The following is an 18,146-nucleotide window of genomic DNA, read 5'->3' on the forward strand; positions in this document are numbered from 1 at the left end:
CCAGATTTAATTGTAGGATAAACTACTATTAACTACGTAAGGCTAGTTACTTGAAAATATTAATGATCTTATTAAGACAAATTCTGGATACCAACAGGGTATGCCCGAAAATTATTTTCCTTTATACATTTTTAACTATTAATTGGAATACTGGGTTCTTAATTTCAAATACAGCTAAGTATCTTGTAACCACAGAAATAAATATCTAACAACTCACACCAAAGATATTCATACTGATGCCTATGTCCAAGACAAACCCCAAAATCTCTGCTTTCAGATGATCAAAAGATTTCTTCAAAGTCCTCTAGGCTTTGAGATTTATTAGCATGTAAATGAATAAAAAATGAGTGATAGGTGTTGAAGACTTGAGAATTAAAAAGGGCTGTGATTTTTAACATCCAACATGGGAATAAAAGAGATCCTTTAGAAATGCATTTTATAGGAATTACTTGGTTCTACTTTCTCATTTGCTCTGACACCATTTAAGCCCTCCACTGGCCAATGATGCCTAAGACAAGTATTTTTCCATAATACTTTTTTTTTTTTAAAACCACCATAGATCCTGAGCAGGGCTAGGCCCAGACTGACAAAGGGGATGACATGATGTGAAAAACACTGGCCCAGCACTGGGAAGAATGATTTTGCAGACAAAGAGCATCTAGCAGTTAGGATTTACTGAGTCACCATTAAGCTTACCGTTATGGCACCTGTAAGAAAAAATTACAAACTCTACACAATTGTAAGAATACTTATTCGTCCTACTGCTTTTCTGCTGAACTGGATTCATTTGCTTAAATAATAGTGGATGTTTTGGCTCAAAAAAGTCAGTGAGTACCTAAAATTTAAAGGCCAGATCAACATTGCCACAGCCCATTTATAGCTTATAGTATTCCCATGTGACACAGAGAAGAAGCCTAGTGAAGCAAAAGGACAGCAAGATTGCAAAATAAGAGAAGCTATTCAAAAACATCTTTAACTGATGCAAAAGTTTCAATCATTAATCAAACTTAAACAAGTTGGAAAGGAAATAATAAAAGAAAGGAGTAGTTCGGGTTACTAAGAAAAACTTCTCTTTTAATGGAAATGAACTTTTAAAACCTTTGAACTTCCCTGAAAAGGGCACTGAAACGTAGTAAGTGAGAACTGAAAAAAATTTACTCAGAAACTACATTCCCATTTGAAAACCATGACCACAGAGGGCATCGTCAGTCCCATGTTTCATAAAACAGCGTTACTGCTTACAAGTACTTCCGTTTTCAAGGATCCTACAGAAACTGTAGTTTGGGTATTTAAGGTGTTATACTGGAACTAATTTCTCCCTGCATTCTACCAGTGTTCCTTTTCAATCCCCCTGCATGTCTTCGGCAAAAATAAGGTGAGCTGGAAAGCAAAGCGAGCAAGTGCAGTTTCATGGTGTTCAGCACTGACTTCTTTTTCTTTATGTTCCTTTCACTAGAATTGGTTCTCCAAGCTCCTACTTACAAAACTAATTCACTAAAGGATGGAGAAAACTGGTAGAAAACCAGTGAAAGATGAATCAAATGTAACAATATTTTAGCTAGTTTTAGTTCTGGCTTTGTTTCCAGCCACGATGCACTGTCCCTTTCTCATCCCAATGACCTCATACTCACTCCCTAATGACTATGTACTCCTCTGGAAAGTTTCACTTTTCTTTCATCTCTTTTGACAAATTTCACAGGAGCATCACGACCTCAAATGAATGTTTCATTTCAAGATTATATTTTTACATGTCCTACTGACTCAAAAATACAGTTAAAGAAAGACAGGTATATAGTTAAATCCTGGTGCTTATGTGAATGTAGGTTCAGTTCCTGGCACTAACAAAGCCTTCTCCTTTGCAAATAATTGATAGTTAGATTCCATAAATATTACTCAAATTAAGTTCTTATCTTTCTCTGCAAAGAGCTCTTGTAATTTAGAATACAGTACTATTTACCATCAAAGAAGATAGAAGAATCCAACTCAATCTTTCTGTCTTAATTTCCCTTCTGAATGTAGTGGTTAATTTGTACTTTCTAGTCAGGAATCTTGCAAGTCAATCTTCACAAGTAAAAACATCCCAATATGGCAAAAGTAGCAGACAATAAAAAATATTTTTTTCTGGGAAATGATTCACATCTAAAGTGTTGGCTGCAAGAAAACTACATGCTGGACTTTCACCAAAAGCATTAAGTCATATGACCATACCTAAAATAACTTCTGGAGTAATTAATGTCATTGTACAGAAAGGTTCAATAACTGAAAGTCTAAAGAAGATTCCAGACTTTCATAGGTACAAAACTGAATCTTGTTTATTCTTTAGGCTCTGTGGCTGCATCATTGTACAAGGTTGAATGCATTTCACTGGCAATGATGTGAGATCTTACTAGACAGAGATTAGAGCACATTAGAGCAATCCCACTAAAGTTAGTGGTGTCAGTGAGGAGAGAGCCAGGCCTTGACTGGCCTTACCTTCTTTTCCTCTCCTACTTTCTCTTCTATTGCGACAACTACAGAACCATTAAGGTTGGAAAAGACCTTCAAGATCACCAAGCCCAGCCTTTGACTGAATACCACCTTGCCCACTAAACCATATAACAAACTGCCTACAGGTTTTTGAGCACTTCCAGGGGTGGTGACTCCACCACTCCCCTGATCAGCCTGTTCCAACACTTGACCACCTTTTTAGTGAAGAATCTTTTCTTGATATCCCACCTGAACCTCCCTTGGCACTACTTGAGGCCATTCCCCCTTTTCCTATCACTGTTTACTTGAAGAAGTAAAATCCAACCAGCCCTCAATCTCTCTACATTCTCCTTTCAGGAGCTTGTAGAGAGTGATAGGCTCAGGGGAGACCCTACCCTCCAGATCCTACCCCAGCTCCAGTGCCCTTCTCTGGACACCACCTCAATGTCTTCCTTGTAGTGAGGGACCCCAACCTGAACACAGCACTCCAAGTGTGACCTCACCAGAGCCAAGTACAGGGGCCATCCCTGCTCTGGTCCTGCTGGCCACACTGTTTCTGGTACAAGCCAGGATGCCATTGGCCTTCTTGGGCACACTGCTGGCTCGTGTTCAACTGCTGTCAACCAGTACTTGGTTCTAACAAAGGAATGAAAGTTGTCTACCTCTCTGGTAGGTGACATTGGTCTGTGCCCACCCACTTATCCTCCTGTAAGGACTATTCTGTAGAAACAAAAATTTAAATTGTAATGTGTGTCAACATGCACTCCTGGACAATGGGAAATGTATTAGATGGGACTTGAAACAGCCATTTCCACCTTCTGCCTCTAATCAGATGATGATGCCAAAATGCAAGAGTACCATGTTTGTCATTTGCTATTTGCTTTCATTGCTCAGGCTACAGCTGAGAAAGAGTAACTGTAGAGCTAAAAGTTCTGATAACAAAGTGCAAAGCAATGAACTGCTTGTTATGTGGTCAGTGACATTAACCACATATCAGTCATTCTGCTTTACACTGTACATCAGTATCCTCTTCTTATCTCCTTCAAGGAATCTCAGCACATCCATTCCCTGCAATCTCTTTAGATGCCACTAAGATGATACTTACTTATTGAACTGTAATGGAAGAAAATACCAGCATGTTGGAAAGCCCACTAAGGACAGTGGAAATCTTTCCATTGATTTTAGTAAAACTTGGATCGGGTGACATATAAGTAACTTCTCACATCTGATTCATCAAGACATAATCCTGACTGCACTAAAATATTTACCAGTGACTTCAGCAACACTACAATTTCAGCCAGTTATAGGGTTTCATCATTATTAGTTTGGTAATCCAAATAAAATGCAGTTTTACACTGGCTTGGAATAAGAAGGACATGAAAAGTTCTATCATGACTGTTCCTACTTCCACCACACACAAGGGTAAGCAGCAACTATTTCCTCTGAGAGCATGTATAAGAAGGGGAGAGGATGTATTTTCATTATAGATGGATGTCTGTACTATCATTGCCCTCCTCAGTGCACTTCTAGGGGCAATATTCAGATGTAACAATAACCTACTGGCTTCAAATTATCTTGTCCTAAACCCTCATCAACCTGACTATTCTTGCAATAGTCAATTTCTATTCAGCAAAGCATTTCCCTTGCCAAAGTATATATTTTTTGGCAGCATCTGGCACTTTCCAGCCCTGGAATCTGATGTAGGCTTTTAAATTGTGCTAGGTCGGCAAGGTTTCCACCCTCCAGAACACTGAATTGGTGTAAAATAAGACATTATATTGTTTCCCATGCTTTTTCCAGGTTTTTTTTTTTTTCCTCAAAAGTATCTAAACACTGAAATTCCTGCTTCACATCCCAGTACAACACTCAAAACTGTAGTGCTTTCTCTTCACACACTGCAAATGGCTTGGGAATCACTGTGTGAAGCATAATGGCTCTATCACATGCTTAATACACTCGATGGCCTCCAAAGCAGCTATTCCATAGCAAGGGCAGAGTACAGCACTCCTGTATGTAAGAGGAAAATGTTACAAGTACTGTACTTTGGAAATAAGTTTAGGAGGAGAGAATAATTCCTTCCCAATTCTACAATGAAAGGGAAAAAATGTTTCTGAAAGGATATTTCTAGAAGAAAAATCATTTAACTATGTGACAGACTAAATAAACCCAGTCATATAAATTACAAATTAAGATCTTCTGGAATAAAGCTACACTTGTCTCACTGACTTTAAAGAAGTGAAATAGTTATTTTACTCTGCATTTGAAATATCAAAGAGCTATCTTCTTTTCAGAAGGTAAAGCTTATAAATCTCACTTATTCAGACAAAACACTCTGTGAAGTCTTGATAGATTTCTTTTATAGATCAATACTGAGTGTCCGTGTTTTCCCAGTCTTACTTGCCTAGAATTTCAGAGCAAAGAGCAAACATCTACTTGCATTGGACTCAGTACTTGATACAATCTAGCATTCCACAAAGCAGTAGCTGTAGTGCAATGTCTCAATATTAACAAATGCAGATGCTTTCATAAAGATTTTACTTGTGCATACTGATAAAGCTTATCCTCTATACTCATGCATATTAAATTAGATTTCAGAGCTAGGGCATCCATTCATTGAGCATTTATAAATGCTAATATATGCTCATTTTGATGAATACAAACAAAAATCAGTCTAAGCATAATAATTTTTTTGCATTAACAAAACATTGAAGGAAAATGGAAACTAAATATTAAATATTGTCACTTCAAAATGCATGCAACTTATTTACATGAAAACCAGATTGCCTACTTTGCACATTTAAACCTAGAGGTATTTCTGGTAAGGGACTTTACACCAATCCCCAAGATTTGTTATTTGCTTGTTTGTTTGTTTTAACATTGCATAGAAGTATCAAAAGCCAGGCATTTCCTGCTGATTGAACACTGACTCAATAATTTTTCAAATACAGATGAGAAATTCCAGAGCACCCTCAAGAAGTATTACCAATGTAACACTAATTCCTTTGTTCAAGATTAAAAGGAGATGAAAAACGATATCAACAGTCTCTTGTTTTGCATATACAGGCATTTACAATGCAAAAATAGGCAGTACTAGACTAACTTACAGAATGTAGTAAAAGAGGTACAGAGATACAGAACTAAACAGCACACTGGCTAACATGTTCTTTAGAACAGTTTGCCATTATATTTAACTGTAAAATTGGAAATGAAAGAATGGCTTTGTATTCCACCAGGTGCATACATTCTGTGATTTAGGACAAATAATTTTAAATTTAATTCATTTTCCTTGAGTTCAGTTTCCTAGAAGAAGCTGTGCATATATGCTAAGACTAGATCAATTAGCTTTATCTGTAGTTGATGAAAGAACACTGTTTCCTTCAGAGGACAAGAATAAATTAATTTTAAGCAAAGCATGCAGTACAGGAATAATTCATTCTCCATACACACCTGCCTGTTGACTTCACTATATTAAATAGATCCCTAATTTTCAGAGACTAGAGATGAGCAAGATGAATCTCAAACTCAGCATCCCTAGCCTTCTGTGCCACCAAAAGGCACACAGCCCATGCAACTCAAAAGCTCTCCAACCACCAGCTCCCAGTCTGGATTTTGCACTCAGGATGTGCTTGTTCAATTACTGTGCTGTAATATAGCACCACAAACTCTCAGCCAGTTGTTCAGGCCACAGGAAAATCCTGTCTGACTGACCTGCTGCCTTACAGGATCCTCCCGTACATCCTGATACTGTAAACTGCTGCCAATGTTTCCAAATTGTACCTTACCCCGATGTTTTGATGGAAACATTTTGAGTTTCTTGCTACAAGACTACAGCACTCTAATAGGTCAATGGCCTTTACCATACTGTAAAAGCTGGAGTTGTATCTGAAGATTGACTCTAACACTAGATTAGGATTAAGTCCACTGTTTTTCAGATTTATGATGTATTTCTGAATTATAGTCTACATGGCACTCTGAGTTCTACTGCTTGGCTAAAAAAGACACAACAGCAAATACAAAGAATCACATAAAAGTTCCAGAACACATAACCCCAATTCTCTCCTAGAGTCCTAGAGTCGATTAACTTTGCACTTATCCTGAGCTATTTCTAATATAATTTCTAATTTTAATATGACAACAGTAGTATATAATTCTACACAGAATGCCTAGATAACTTGATATTTGAAACTTCTGTGGTCCACCTACACCAGTGCTTCTCACATTGACACCACCGGTAGAGCAGAACCAGTGGCAACAACAGTAGGATATTTTGGAAGGATGAGGAAGAACAGAAAGAACAAGTATAAACAAGTCCTGCTGAATTACTCCACTGACTCTGCATCATTGAAAGGGAAATGCTGTTAGGGCAAAAGCCAGCTGTTTAACTATTGGAATCCTATACCTTGGACTGCTTTCAGAGACATCACTGTGACTAGACTTTATATCTGCTTGTTACACACTGAAAGAAACATCCACAGATTTGATAAAGTAGATTAAATAAGAGCCAAATATTCTAATAAGCAAACTTTGACCTACATGATATGAAATTCTTTTGAGCTAGCAACTGACAAAAAAGGAAAGAAACCTCCAAGGAAATCAGTGTACATCAGCAAAAAGGAATGCCTAGGACTGTTGTACGTCCACAGGCAGCACTTTGAAGGTTGAGTAAACATAAGAAACTTTTGATAACAGCTGGAAGGCAGCACTCAAATTATGTCAGAAAGATGAGAAAGAACTATATGGGTTCCCAGTAAAGGACACAGAAGGTGCAATCCATACTGAAGGCAATATTATTAAAAAAAAAAGAAGGAAAATTATATTAAAAATGCAGAACCACCAGCCATTAATTTACCAATATGGATTTTTGTCTAGAGAGTAACTGAAGTGCCTAGTTATATCAGTCCTTATGTAGGAGAGCATTCAGACATGTGCTCACTGTTTAATATGTGATTTAGTCCAACACACCACACAGGAGCTTGAACATTTGCCTAGATCTAAGTGCATACTTTGGTAACTTGATGAACTGGCACCATCTGATCCTGCAGTCCTGCCAGAACAGATGGGCCAACAGTCATAACACCTGTAGAAGTGGTGGTATCTCCTTGTAATTCTTCATCTCATCTTTCTCTGTGATAGCGTCTTTGTATATTGCAGCACTTTAGAGGTCAGCAGCAATTTAAAATCTATTACTTTAAAATTACTTTAGTCATCAGATATTTCTCAATCATGTTTGTAGATCATGATTACTGAAAAGAAATATTTTTTTCTGTTATTTGCTCTCTCTGTTGTACAGCACTTTAGGCAATATCACTGTCTACATCACACAAATTTTAAGTATACTTGATTGCTTAGGTCTTTTGAAAGCCTTCGGAAAACATTTCTTCAAAGAAAAAGTTCTGACTTCTCAATACTAATGTTATCTTTATGTAAGGATGAGCATTTATAATGCCATATGATGCATGAATATTTAAGCCTACAAAAAAGTTAATATCACATTTCATAGCTGACATCATCACTGGTGTGATAGAGATTCCATTCCTATATTTTTACACGTCCCATACAAGCTTTTTGAAGAGCTATTAAACATTATATAATCCCCCATAAAATTATATTCTGTAAGCAAAATACATAGATGTCTTTGGTCTGGCTACTCTAAAAATGATTTTGAAATGCTCTGAGATTTTCACCAGAAAGATTCCAGGATTCAGGATTTGTATTAACTATTTATGTAAATTTATGAGAGTGTGGAAAAACAGTTGCTACTGGTTACTAAATAAAGCAGGCAGCAGGAGTAATTAGTAAAGGTATTTCATCAACTTTATAAATTATTCAATTTGGACACTGAAGGGTAAACTTGAACAGAAGTTTTTAGGAAATGTTTGTTTATGAAAAATTGACAGACTGATAGAAGAAATGGAAGCTCAGCTAATCAGTTCTTATACCTATAGTTCAGCTGGATCTGGACACCTGCATATCCAGGAAAACAGAATTTGCCCTTCCATGCTTTAAATGGGAGCAAGACAAAATGTGGCACCACTGTAGGTATACTGCAAAGTAATGAAACTCCACACTTTATCTGGAGTGCTAAATTTTACAATTATTAGGCTAAAACAACCAGATTAACAGATTTCAGGAAAAATCTCCAAGGAAAAGTTTGCATCTCATATTATAACTCCGTGAGGGAAAATTGTCTCTGAAAAAAAATCAAACCAAACTCCATATCATAGTATTTGTATTACCTTTCAGTGATACACATAAAACAACACATACACAAATCAAAATATTACTGTAATCTACTCCTGGCTTGCTGTACTGTTTAGTCTTATGAAACAAATAATTTAGCAGGCAATGTACAATATAGAGGCCCCCAGTGGATTGCAATATCCTAAGTAAGCATGTTTTTCTTCTTGTTGAATATATAGTCCCTGGAGGTGGGGGGGTGGGGAAATTTGAAAAATCTGTTTTCTGGGTTTACAAAGCTCATAGGGATAGTTAGTTCTTAACTGGCTGAATTGCTGGCTAAAATGTGAGACATACTATACCACTAGAGGTCTTTTCATTTACCGATGTTCTGAGGCCTCAAGGGTTCTTCATCAGTGGATACATGTTTTAATCACAGGGAACAGTAAAATGTAGCACTGTCTTTCAAATTGACAACTGCAGGACAAACACAGGGATATCAACCTAGACTTTGCCATACAAGGACTGGGGGCAATAATTTCCCAAAGAGAAACTGAATATTCATCTTTTTTTGATATCCTTATCCTTTATTTAACTTGACTAATTCTTATAATGTAAACTCCTGCCAAATTCTGTGAATAACAGATTTTTGGTCTCAGTGATATAACTGAGAAGGAGAAATGAGAAAAAAAGAAGGCAAGAAAAGAAATCAGTAGAGCTGACTGAATTGAGTTACTTCATTTTTTGGCTCTTGGTACGCTTGTCTTTTTTTTCCATATTTTTCAGTTCTTAACCAATGTGGATCATTCTGTAAATGGAAACATTTAATGCTGAAAATGTCAAAACAAAACACTTAATCTTTTGAGAATTTTACTATCTAAAATCAAATTCTACCAGAATTTTAAAATAGATGTAGTAAGTAAGCAACTTCTTCCTTTTTGTGAATTTACTGTTCCTTCATTTCTAGTTAGTCATAACAGGGAAACTGCATATCTGACTTGGTTGTGCACAAACAAAACCAGGAAATAATGGGTCTTTAATCTCTGTGTAGGACAGCAGAGAATTCAGCAGTTACTAAGGAAATCATAAACCACAGGGGGAAAGAAGACAAAAATATGTGTGTGAGAGTTGTATGAATGAAAATGTTGGCCTTTAATGGAGTTGAGTGACAAATGCAAAATATTTGCCAATTAAATGTTTTCCATAGATGGCTGGTGCAAATGCAAAGCACAGAAAGCCATGCTATATCAGTCACTTTTCTTATCTTGTGCAAATTTATGGAATATAAAAATCTTCTTTTATCTGTTCCATCAACCTTTCTATTTCAGTTACTTTATTACTTCAGTTCCTGCTTTCCACTTTTGAGCTTGCAAATCTTACAGCCTCTGCAGTGATGCACAGTATTTATTTCCCCTTTGGAACACGCTCTGACTTCACACAGGACCTTGGTGTGGCCTTTTTTATTAGGAAATACTTGTCTACAACACAGTCATGATCTATGGTTTTTACACACTAGCTACCTCAGTCGGCTCAACAATCAGTTTTTATACAAAAGCTAAAAAGCAAATTTCCTTTGTAAGGTGTCTAAATGTCAGATTTCAGTTTCCTCCTTTGCTATTTTCAAGGCTAATGCAGTTCAAGAAAATATTTTAATAATACTTTTCTAAGAAGGCATAGATTTCCTCAATGCTTAAATAGCAGCCACAGATAGAGATCAAAGCTGTCTATTTCCAGGAATATCTGGAAAGGAATATTCAAAGGTGTATCTGAGAACAGGGTCTTAGAACAGATACATGCAGGCAGCCTCTACAATGGTCATTGGTGATTCAGTTAACATAATGTATCTTAATAGTATGACTGCTCCTGAGACCTTTGCATTTCCTTTCTAACATAAGAACTTTCCCTTTGTGTTTTGAATAGGTAAGCCCACGGGGTATGGATCCAGCAGTAGACGCTTACACCACAAGGGAATAGTGGATGAATGCTGCTTCCAGAGCTGTGACCTGAGGAGGCTGGAGATGTATTGTGCTCCAATAAAACCGCCCAAATCCGCACGGTCTGTACGCGCCCAGCGCCACACCGACATGCCAAAAGCACAAAAGGTACGCCAGGCTGGGAAAAACTCACAACAACCAACTAACAATCAAACCAGACCAACAAAAAAAGAACCAACGAAAAAAATCCCTACGTATTTTAGCGAAGGAAAATTCTATCAAGGCTGATAACAGAAAACAATTGATGTGTTCTGCGTACTAGATTTAGCAGAACTTTGGGAAATAGTTGCCAAGGTGGGAAATAAGTGGGAAGCGGTGTGCTCCACCTCATCTCTTAGAACACTGAATAAAACATGGAATTGCTAAACTAGTAGTTGTGAGGTCTTATCCTGCCATAGGGTAGTAAGTGGCAAGTACCCACATCATCCAATCATAAATACCATCTAAGACTTCTGTCATAAGAGAAACTAAATACTGAATGTTTAACAACTCATCTATCCAGAATCTCTTCACTCATCCTTTCTTTTGAGGTAGAGGTAAAGTAAGTGCTCAAGAAGGAAATCGGACATTCTGCTATTCATTTTACATTTAAATGAACTTTTTTTTCCTTCTTTTTTTTTGCTTTTTTTTTTAATCAGAACTGAATTCAATGGATAGTCACTGTGATAATTGCATACTTCAAGTATTTAAAGTTCAATAGGTATATTCTCCAAGTCACTTCCAACATTGATTGGTATTATTTATATAGTTGTGGAGTTCTGATTATCCAGATATTTGTTCCTCTGATACCAGATATACTGTACATATATGTATCAACAGAGTGTATAGTTCAGGAATCGCATCTTGACTAGGTTACAATTAAGCTCATGTTCAACTGTCTCTCATGTCTGAGGCCTGAACATCTGTTTTACATATTATCTGTCTTCTGCTGTAAATCTCCTGTGATTTATTTTATTGCTGTTGACCCTGTCTGTCCTACACACATGTTGGCACCACTCCTGCAGTTATCTGAAAATTCTTGCTTACAAGACCTGGAACCTAAGATTCCGTAGGAAGTCAGGAAACCAGTGCTGTATATTAAAATCTTTAATATCAACTTTATGAAAAGAACTATTGTAATCATTCCAGCATCCATTCTTTTCCATAAGTCAATCCATAGAACAGAATCCTTTCCCCTTTCTTCCTCAAGAGTTTTCCAAAAATCATTGTCTGTACGATCTTTCCTGGGAAGTATCACCTTGAGACCTCAAAGGGCACACAGGGTGACAAGTGAAGACTTCTTCAGGTGGAGCTCAACCACAGACAAGAAACCCCTGTTTTAGGTTTATTCCTGTCTGGGCACACATAAACTTGGGGCTTGCTGGAAAAGAAGAAAACAGGCTTGGCCGGGAATCCATGTGCTCCTTTCCATGCTTGTTGCTAAGACAATGAATAAACATTGGAGTAAAGGAGACAAGATACCTGCCAGCTCTTTGATGGATCTCCACACCACTTTCCTTGGAGGACTAAGGAATGATGTCATCTTTAGGCAGCTGCCCTCTTTCCAGTTCAGAACACAGGCAGGACAGAACTGTTTTTTACAGACAGGAAAGACCTTGTATCTTTTTGCAGCATCAGGGGAAGTAGCACTCAGGAGGGGTACTGGAAAAACGAAAAAAAAAAATAGAGGGAGTATGTAATTGAGTAATTGAGAGAGCATAGCTGCACAAGAAATCATCCTAGAAATTAAAAAGGGAAAAAATCAAGAGGTGAAAAGACAATGAGGAGTACAAGAAACAAACAAACAAACAAAAAAAGAATGAGGGAATTAGATCAAGGAGGTCGAGAAGATATAAAATACTGCAAAACTGAATGAACCAGCATGCATCACAAATAAAAAGGGTGGAATTTTTAGAAAAATGGGAGAGAAAATTAAATTAGAGACAAATTAATAATAAAGAAGACCTTTAAACAAACCATACGTATAAAGGAGTGTGTTGAACAGAATAAAAGAAATCATAAATGCTTCTCAATTGGAACTTGGCAATAAAATAACAATCTGATGGGAAATACAAACAAATTTTCATTTTTATCTGTGGATGGAGAAAATCAGATTGAGGAAATGAAAATATAGAATGAGTAGGAGAAACTATTATTCAGATTTAAGATAGAAAAAAATTAAATGTGAATATGTACCAGTTTTTCCTACTGAATTCCACTTCTCTTCCCTCCAGTGTACTTTTCTTTTATCTTTCTCTTTTCTTTTTGCAGTCAGTTGTACATGGTGCCATTAAGGAAGGCAACTATATTCAAACTTTTTTTGGACACACTCTCCAAAGATAATGTATTTAGCTAGTTCATAGTGCCACTGATTTTAACTAAAGTAATAGATATGCTTAAGTCAAATTATTTTTCTGTTAAACAATTTTTTTCTCTCAAATTATATGCTATATATGAGATCTATATCTTATTCATAGAAAGTGATTATTTATATAACTATGATTATGCATCTACGACCTTTTCAAAATTTTCATATTTAGATGCAAGATGTAAGGTAGGACTAGGTGCAATACATAACATGTACAGTTCCTCTCAGATTTCATAGAGAATCAGTTTCTTATGCATTTCATATATCTGATAGTCTTTTTTTCAGCATCTCCTCATAATCTTTTAAATGACAAATCTGGGATTTGGGGTTTTGTTTTAGTGTTTCTAATGCTTGAGTAAGTGGTCTGTTTCCTCAGTTCCTTGGGTAGATGGCTCCTGCTAGGCACAAATTGGTAGGTGATCTTACTTCAGTGGAGTAGGGATCTTCTCTTATTTGCAGTTTCAGTATTTCTGCTGGAAAGCAAAGTAATGGTTTCTCCTAGTTTTACACTATATTTAGAGTTTTAAAGCGCAAAACAAGAGCAAGGAGGGGAGTTTAAGTCCTGTCTTCGGTAACATCTTTCTTTCATTCATTTCTTTCTCTTCTGAAAAATGCTAAAATTTAGTCAATTGCCCTTGAATTAAATTTTAACAGTAATTTGGAAAACTATTGAGTAACTCTTTGAAAAACAACGGCCTTACCAAAGGAAACAACCGAGCAATTTCCACAATTGCACACATATGTGGGAAGATTGGGACCTTTTCTAATGAAGCAGTGCCGCAGAAACAATGTCACAAAGTTCCTACAAGTTCAAGATTATAAGATACCTTGAAAATTAGTATTGAATGTGAAGTCTGGTAAGGCTGGTTTTAAAATTCAGTGAAAAAGAATCATACACTCATTTAGGTTGGAAAAGAACTCCAAGAACATTGAGTCCAGCCATTAACTCAGCACTCCCAAGTCCATCAGTAAACCATATCCATAAGTGCCACATCTGCATATATTTTAAATAACTCCAGGGATAATGACTCCACAACTTCCTTAGGCAGCCTTTGTCAGTGCTTGACAATGTTTTCTGTGACAAAAGTTTTCCTGCCATCCAATCTAAACCAACCCTGGCACATCTTGAACTTGTTCATGAACATAGTGCCATGCCATCCCCTTGCATCCTGAACAAAACAGCAAAAGAGGTGCATATCTAAATGTAATTTTGCTCTTCCTCAGACTTGCAGTCCTTTTTTTTTCTTAGGCCTCATATGTGAAAAATACACATAAATGTATATACCAACAAAGTATGAATAGGAAGTGGATTTTCTCAAAAATACTTTCAATATTTTATCTAATCTTCAACATTTAAATAAATACTGAGTGGGACTAATAGAGGGAAAAGATATTAGTATCTTTAGTTTAAGAAAATGCCATTAAGACAACAGAAAAAGTGTTGCATTATTTCTCATTAATTTTTCTAAGACTGGCAGATTCTTTTGTAATTGCCTCAGTATCAACTCAGATAGATTCATAGGCCAAAATATGCACCACGGCACCAATCCTAATTTCTATTGAAGCCACGCCATATTATCAAGCCAAGGAGTGAACTTTTAGGTGTAACAGATAGAATGACTTGGCCTTTTCAGAGAATTATTTTCTCTCACTGCTTGCTTTGTAGCCCTGTTTTTATGTCAGTGATCATACTGCCCACAGAACTAGAAAGCTTTCAAAGAGGCCCCAGAGGATTCATAGCTGAGGTATCATGCCTGTTACTACAAATGTTAGAATTTCCATTTATTACCAGTAGATCAAGGGAACTTTCAATGCCAAATGAAGTTTGAATGTCTGCCCTAATAGGATAAGAATGTTGCTGCTTGCTTCCTAATATCCTTCCAACTCAGTCAAATGACCATTACCACTACCGAGGTAGTTGTTATCCTACTGCAAATGATGCCTTATCTCCAAAGATCCCTGCTGAAGGTAATGGGCTAGAAGTCTGCTTCCCTGTTCTTTAGCTGAGTTATACATTGCTCACATTTTGCATCTCCCATCTTAAAGTTATGATTGTCTTGGTCTGGGTATGAATATCAGCTCAGAGCAGTTTTATTTCTAATTATCTTCTTCTCAGAGACTTGAGAAACAAACCAAATTTTTCTATACCAGTACAAATGCAGGTCTGAGAACCTAATTCAAGCATTCACACCTAGCTTTGGGGTCTGTGTTTTTTTTCCCCACAGTGGTCTCAGCATTTCATACTTAAATGTGTTATGTGGGTCAAAGCATTTTCTGGCATGCATGCTATTACCAGTACACTTATTTGTAGTTATTTATCAAAATGCTGATTCTGGAGAAGGAAGTGTTCTAAAAGCAATCTGCCATCTTCCTTCAATTTCAAAGCTAGTCTATCATGACAACTCTTTTTCCACCTACATGTCAGTATTAAAATCTGTAAGTGAAACACTCCTGCATCTTAGTACCTGCTTTATTTGAATGATAAAGCCATTTTAAAGTCCGACAACAACACTAGCAGAGAGAATTTATATTTTCATTTGGGAAACATACAGTTAATTTTCAATCTAAATATACTTTGAAAGTCACTGCAATACAAAATGGCTGTTGTTTCATTTTAAGGCTCTCGCTTCCCATTTTATAGATTAAGAGTCTGTAATCTTTAAGAATATATGACTTTTGGCAAATAAAATGAAGCATATAGCTTTTCCTATATGCTAGTAAACTCTCTTCAAGGAGGAGCACCTAGGGTCAGCACAGAGGAGAATATTTTGTTTTGTTGCTGTGTAGAAAAAGAAAAACTGGGCAGATGAGTAAAGAAATTCCTGTTTTCTTAGCTCATTGTAACCAATACAAGCACTTGTAGAATAAAGCAGGATCCTTAGTGTTGGCAGACTCCTGTGAAATGCTGCAATGATGATTTTAATGAAAATCAGTGAAAATTTAAGGTTTCACTCGGAATAAGCTCTTCAGTGTGAAAACTAAGGTATAACTTAGGAAAAAGATAGCAAAGGTCATTTTGGAAAAGCTGGAAGAGAAACAGGCAATGAAAAGCAAAATATATTTTAATTTAAGGATAAGCAGAATTCTGTTGACATTTCTGATTCTCTATTTGATTGATGCTATTCTACAGCAATATTAGCAAAACTGGATGAGGACAAGCCAGTATCCTTATGAACCGTTCACAGGAATAGTGACTAGATGATTAATCCAGTCTATGAAGGCATATTCCTAAGAAAAACATTTCTTCATTACAGCTATTTTGCTGTTAACAACTTTGGCTTGTCAGTGATGATAAATCCTGGTTTGGCTCAATGTTTTACACTTGGTGGTGGTATAATTAATTTAACAATTACTAATACTGCCTAATTTCTGTTTTACATATTTAAAATAATAATTCCTCTCATATCCATCAGAAGCCAATAAAAAATCCAGTGAAAATTAATAAACTCTCTATGAGTTCAAATTTTGTGATCCTTTGAAAGTTTCTGATTTGTTCTATTTTTTATTTAATTTCTGATTTCATTTTTAATAGATACTGAAGGGAAACGGAAAGGTTATATGTAGAATAGCATTTTCTATGGGAAATGACTATGGGAAAACCCCTAAACAACCAATGCACCAAATTAGCTTCTATTTTATTTCTGTCCATTAGAAAAACAAGAAAATTATATTTCTTTTTAAATTATAGAGCCTCCTTAATTCTAGGGCTTAAATAACAGCTAATACAGTGGTAGAGCTGTATACACATGGCTTCACCTTTTACAGAAGTTTTTTTAATATATTTCTGGCTTTTCATGGGAAAAAAACCCCATGATTTCATTTAACTAAGAATTTGACTTCCAATGAGTATTACAAATATGGAGAGTCATTTAAAAATTCTGGCTTTAGTCGACAGAATATGCAATCTTGGGCCTGGCTAATATTTACTAGAGTGACAAACAAGAAAATCAAATTGAAATGTACATACCACTCCCATCACTGCTGCTGAAGACTGGCCTGTGCATGGAATGACAAGGAACTGGGGGTGTTAGTCATTCCATAGCTCTCTTGATTTGCCTAGCACATCACTTTGTCTGTTCTAAAAATACAAATTATATGGCTGCAGCTCCTACAGTGAACCCACAATTTTTTTCTTTGTCAAGGCCTTATCCAACAAAATCCAACACATCTAATATGCCATCTGTGCAAAAAAAGCAGAGCAATTTTGAAAATATCTGGTACCAAAGCCCAAGAGATTCCATAAATCCTGTAGTTACAATGCTCCCTGGCCCCTATACATTCTGCTTTTGCAAATGTCTTTGGGAAATAGAGGAATCTTTGGTACCTACCATATCCCTAAGCCCATCCAGGTTCCAACAGCAGATGTCTCCTCTGCTGAGATCAAAACTGGCAGTCGAGGTGTTTATGTCTAGGAGAAGGGGGGATTTCAGGTACAGAAGTTCTGCATATTTAAGTTCTCTGTAGATGACTGAATTATTGATTAAAACACAATTATCCACAATTATCTAGCAGTTCCCGCACTCTGGACAACTGTTTTCACCCTATTGTAAGTTTTGTGATGATACAATATATTTAAACCTACCTGTAATAAATTTTTCTTTCTAAACTTTCAGGAAGTGCATTTGAAGAACACAAGTAGAGGGAACACAGGAAACAGAAACTACAGAATGTAAGAACATGCCATCCACAAGAACGAAGAATGAATGTGCCATCTGCAGGATACTTTGCTGTAAATAAATTATTTGTTAAACATTGGAAGACTTAAAAAAACCCTTTGTTTTAAAAAGCTTGATGCAATTTCAACCAATGGGCATTCTCCCAGTGAACAATGCAACTGAACATTCCAATATTAAGTCTTTAGAAAACAGAATATTTTAACCAGCCCAGAGCTAAAAAATTTTGTGGTTGATATATTGCTGTTTGTTAACCTGTTTTAAATGTCCTGCACGAAAACTCTTGAAGTCCTGTGCCCCTCAAAAGCCTACAAATTTATGGGCCTTTGATGGATCCAATTGCACTAAATTAACCTATGAACATTGGCTGCTGGAGTCATTCATCAGCCTTGTCTAAGTGGTGTTTTTTTTTATTTGCACTTCTTTACAAGCAACAGGCTGTTTGTTTTACAGTGTCTGAAAACATTGTTCGTCTACCCCTTCATATTT

The 18,146-nt window shown here is 36.4% G+C and overlaps 1 protein-coding gene across 2 annotated transcripts in view; it reads left to right on the plus strand.

Annotated features, from left to right (window-relative positions):
* IGF1 (insulin like growth factor 1) overlaps positions 1–17,736 on the plus strand; it is a 47,035-nt gene extending 29,299 nt beyond the window's left edge. For both annotated transcript variants that reach the window (XM_088165411.1, XM_014876960.2), the window contains 2 exons: positions 10,564–10,745; positions 17,598–17,736. In XM_088165411.1, coding sequence (XP_088021537.1) covers positions 10,564–10,745; positions 17,598–17,657 — 242 coding nt within the window. In that variant the 3' untranslated portion in view covers positions 17,658–17,736. The remainder of the gene's footprint in view (positions 1–10,563; positions 10,746–17,597) is intronic.
* Positions 17,737–18,146: the final 410 nt, after the last annotated feature.

Source organism: Sturnus vulgaris, chromosome 5 (assembly GCF_052056855.1).
Source record: "Sturnus vulgaris isolate bStuVul1 chromosome 5, bStuVul1.hap1, whole genome shotgun sequence".
Classification (NCBI taxonomy): domain Eukaryota; kingdom Metazoa; phylum Chordata; class Aves; order Passeriformes; family Sturnidae; genus Sturnus; species Sturnus vulgaris.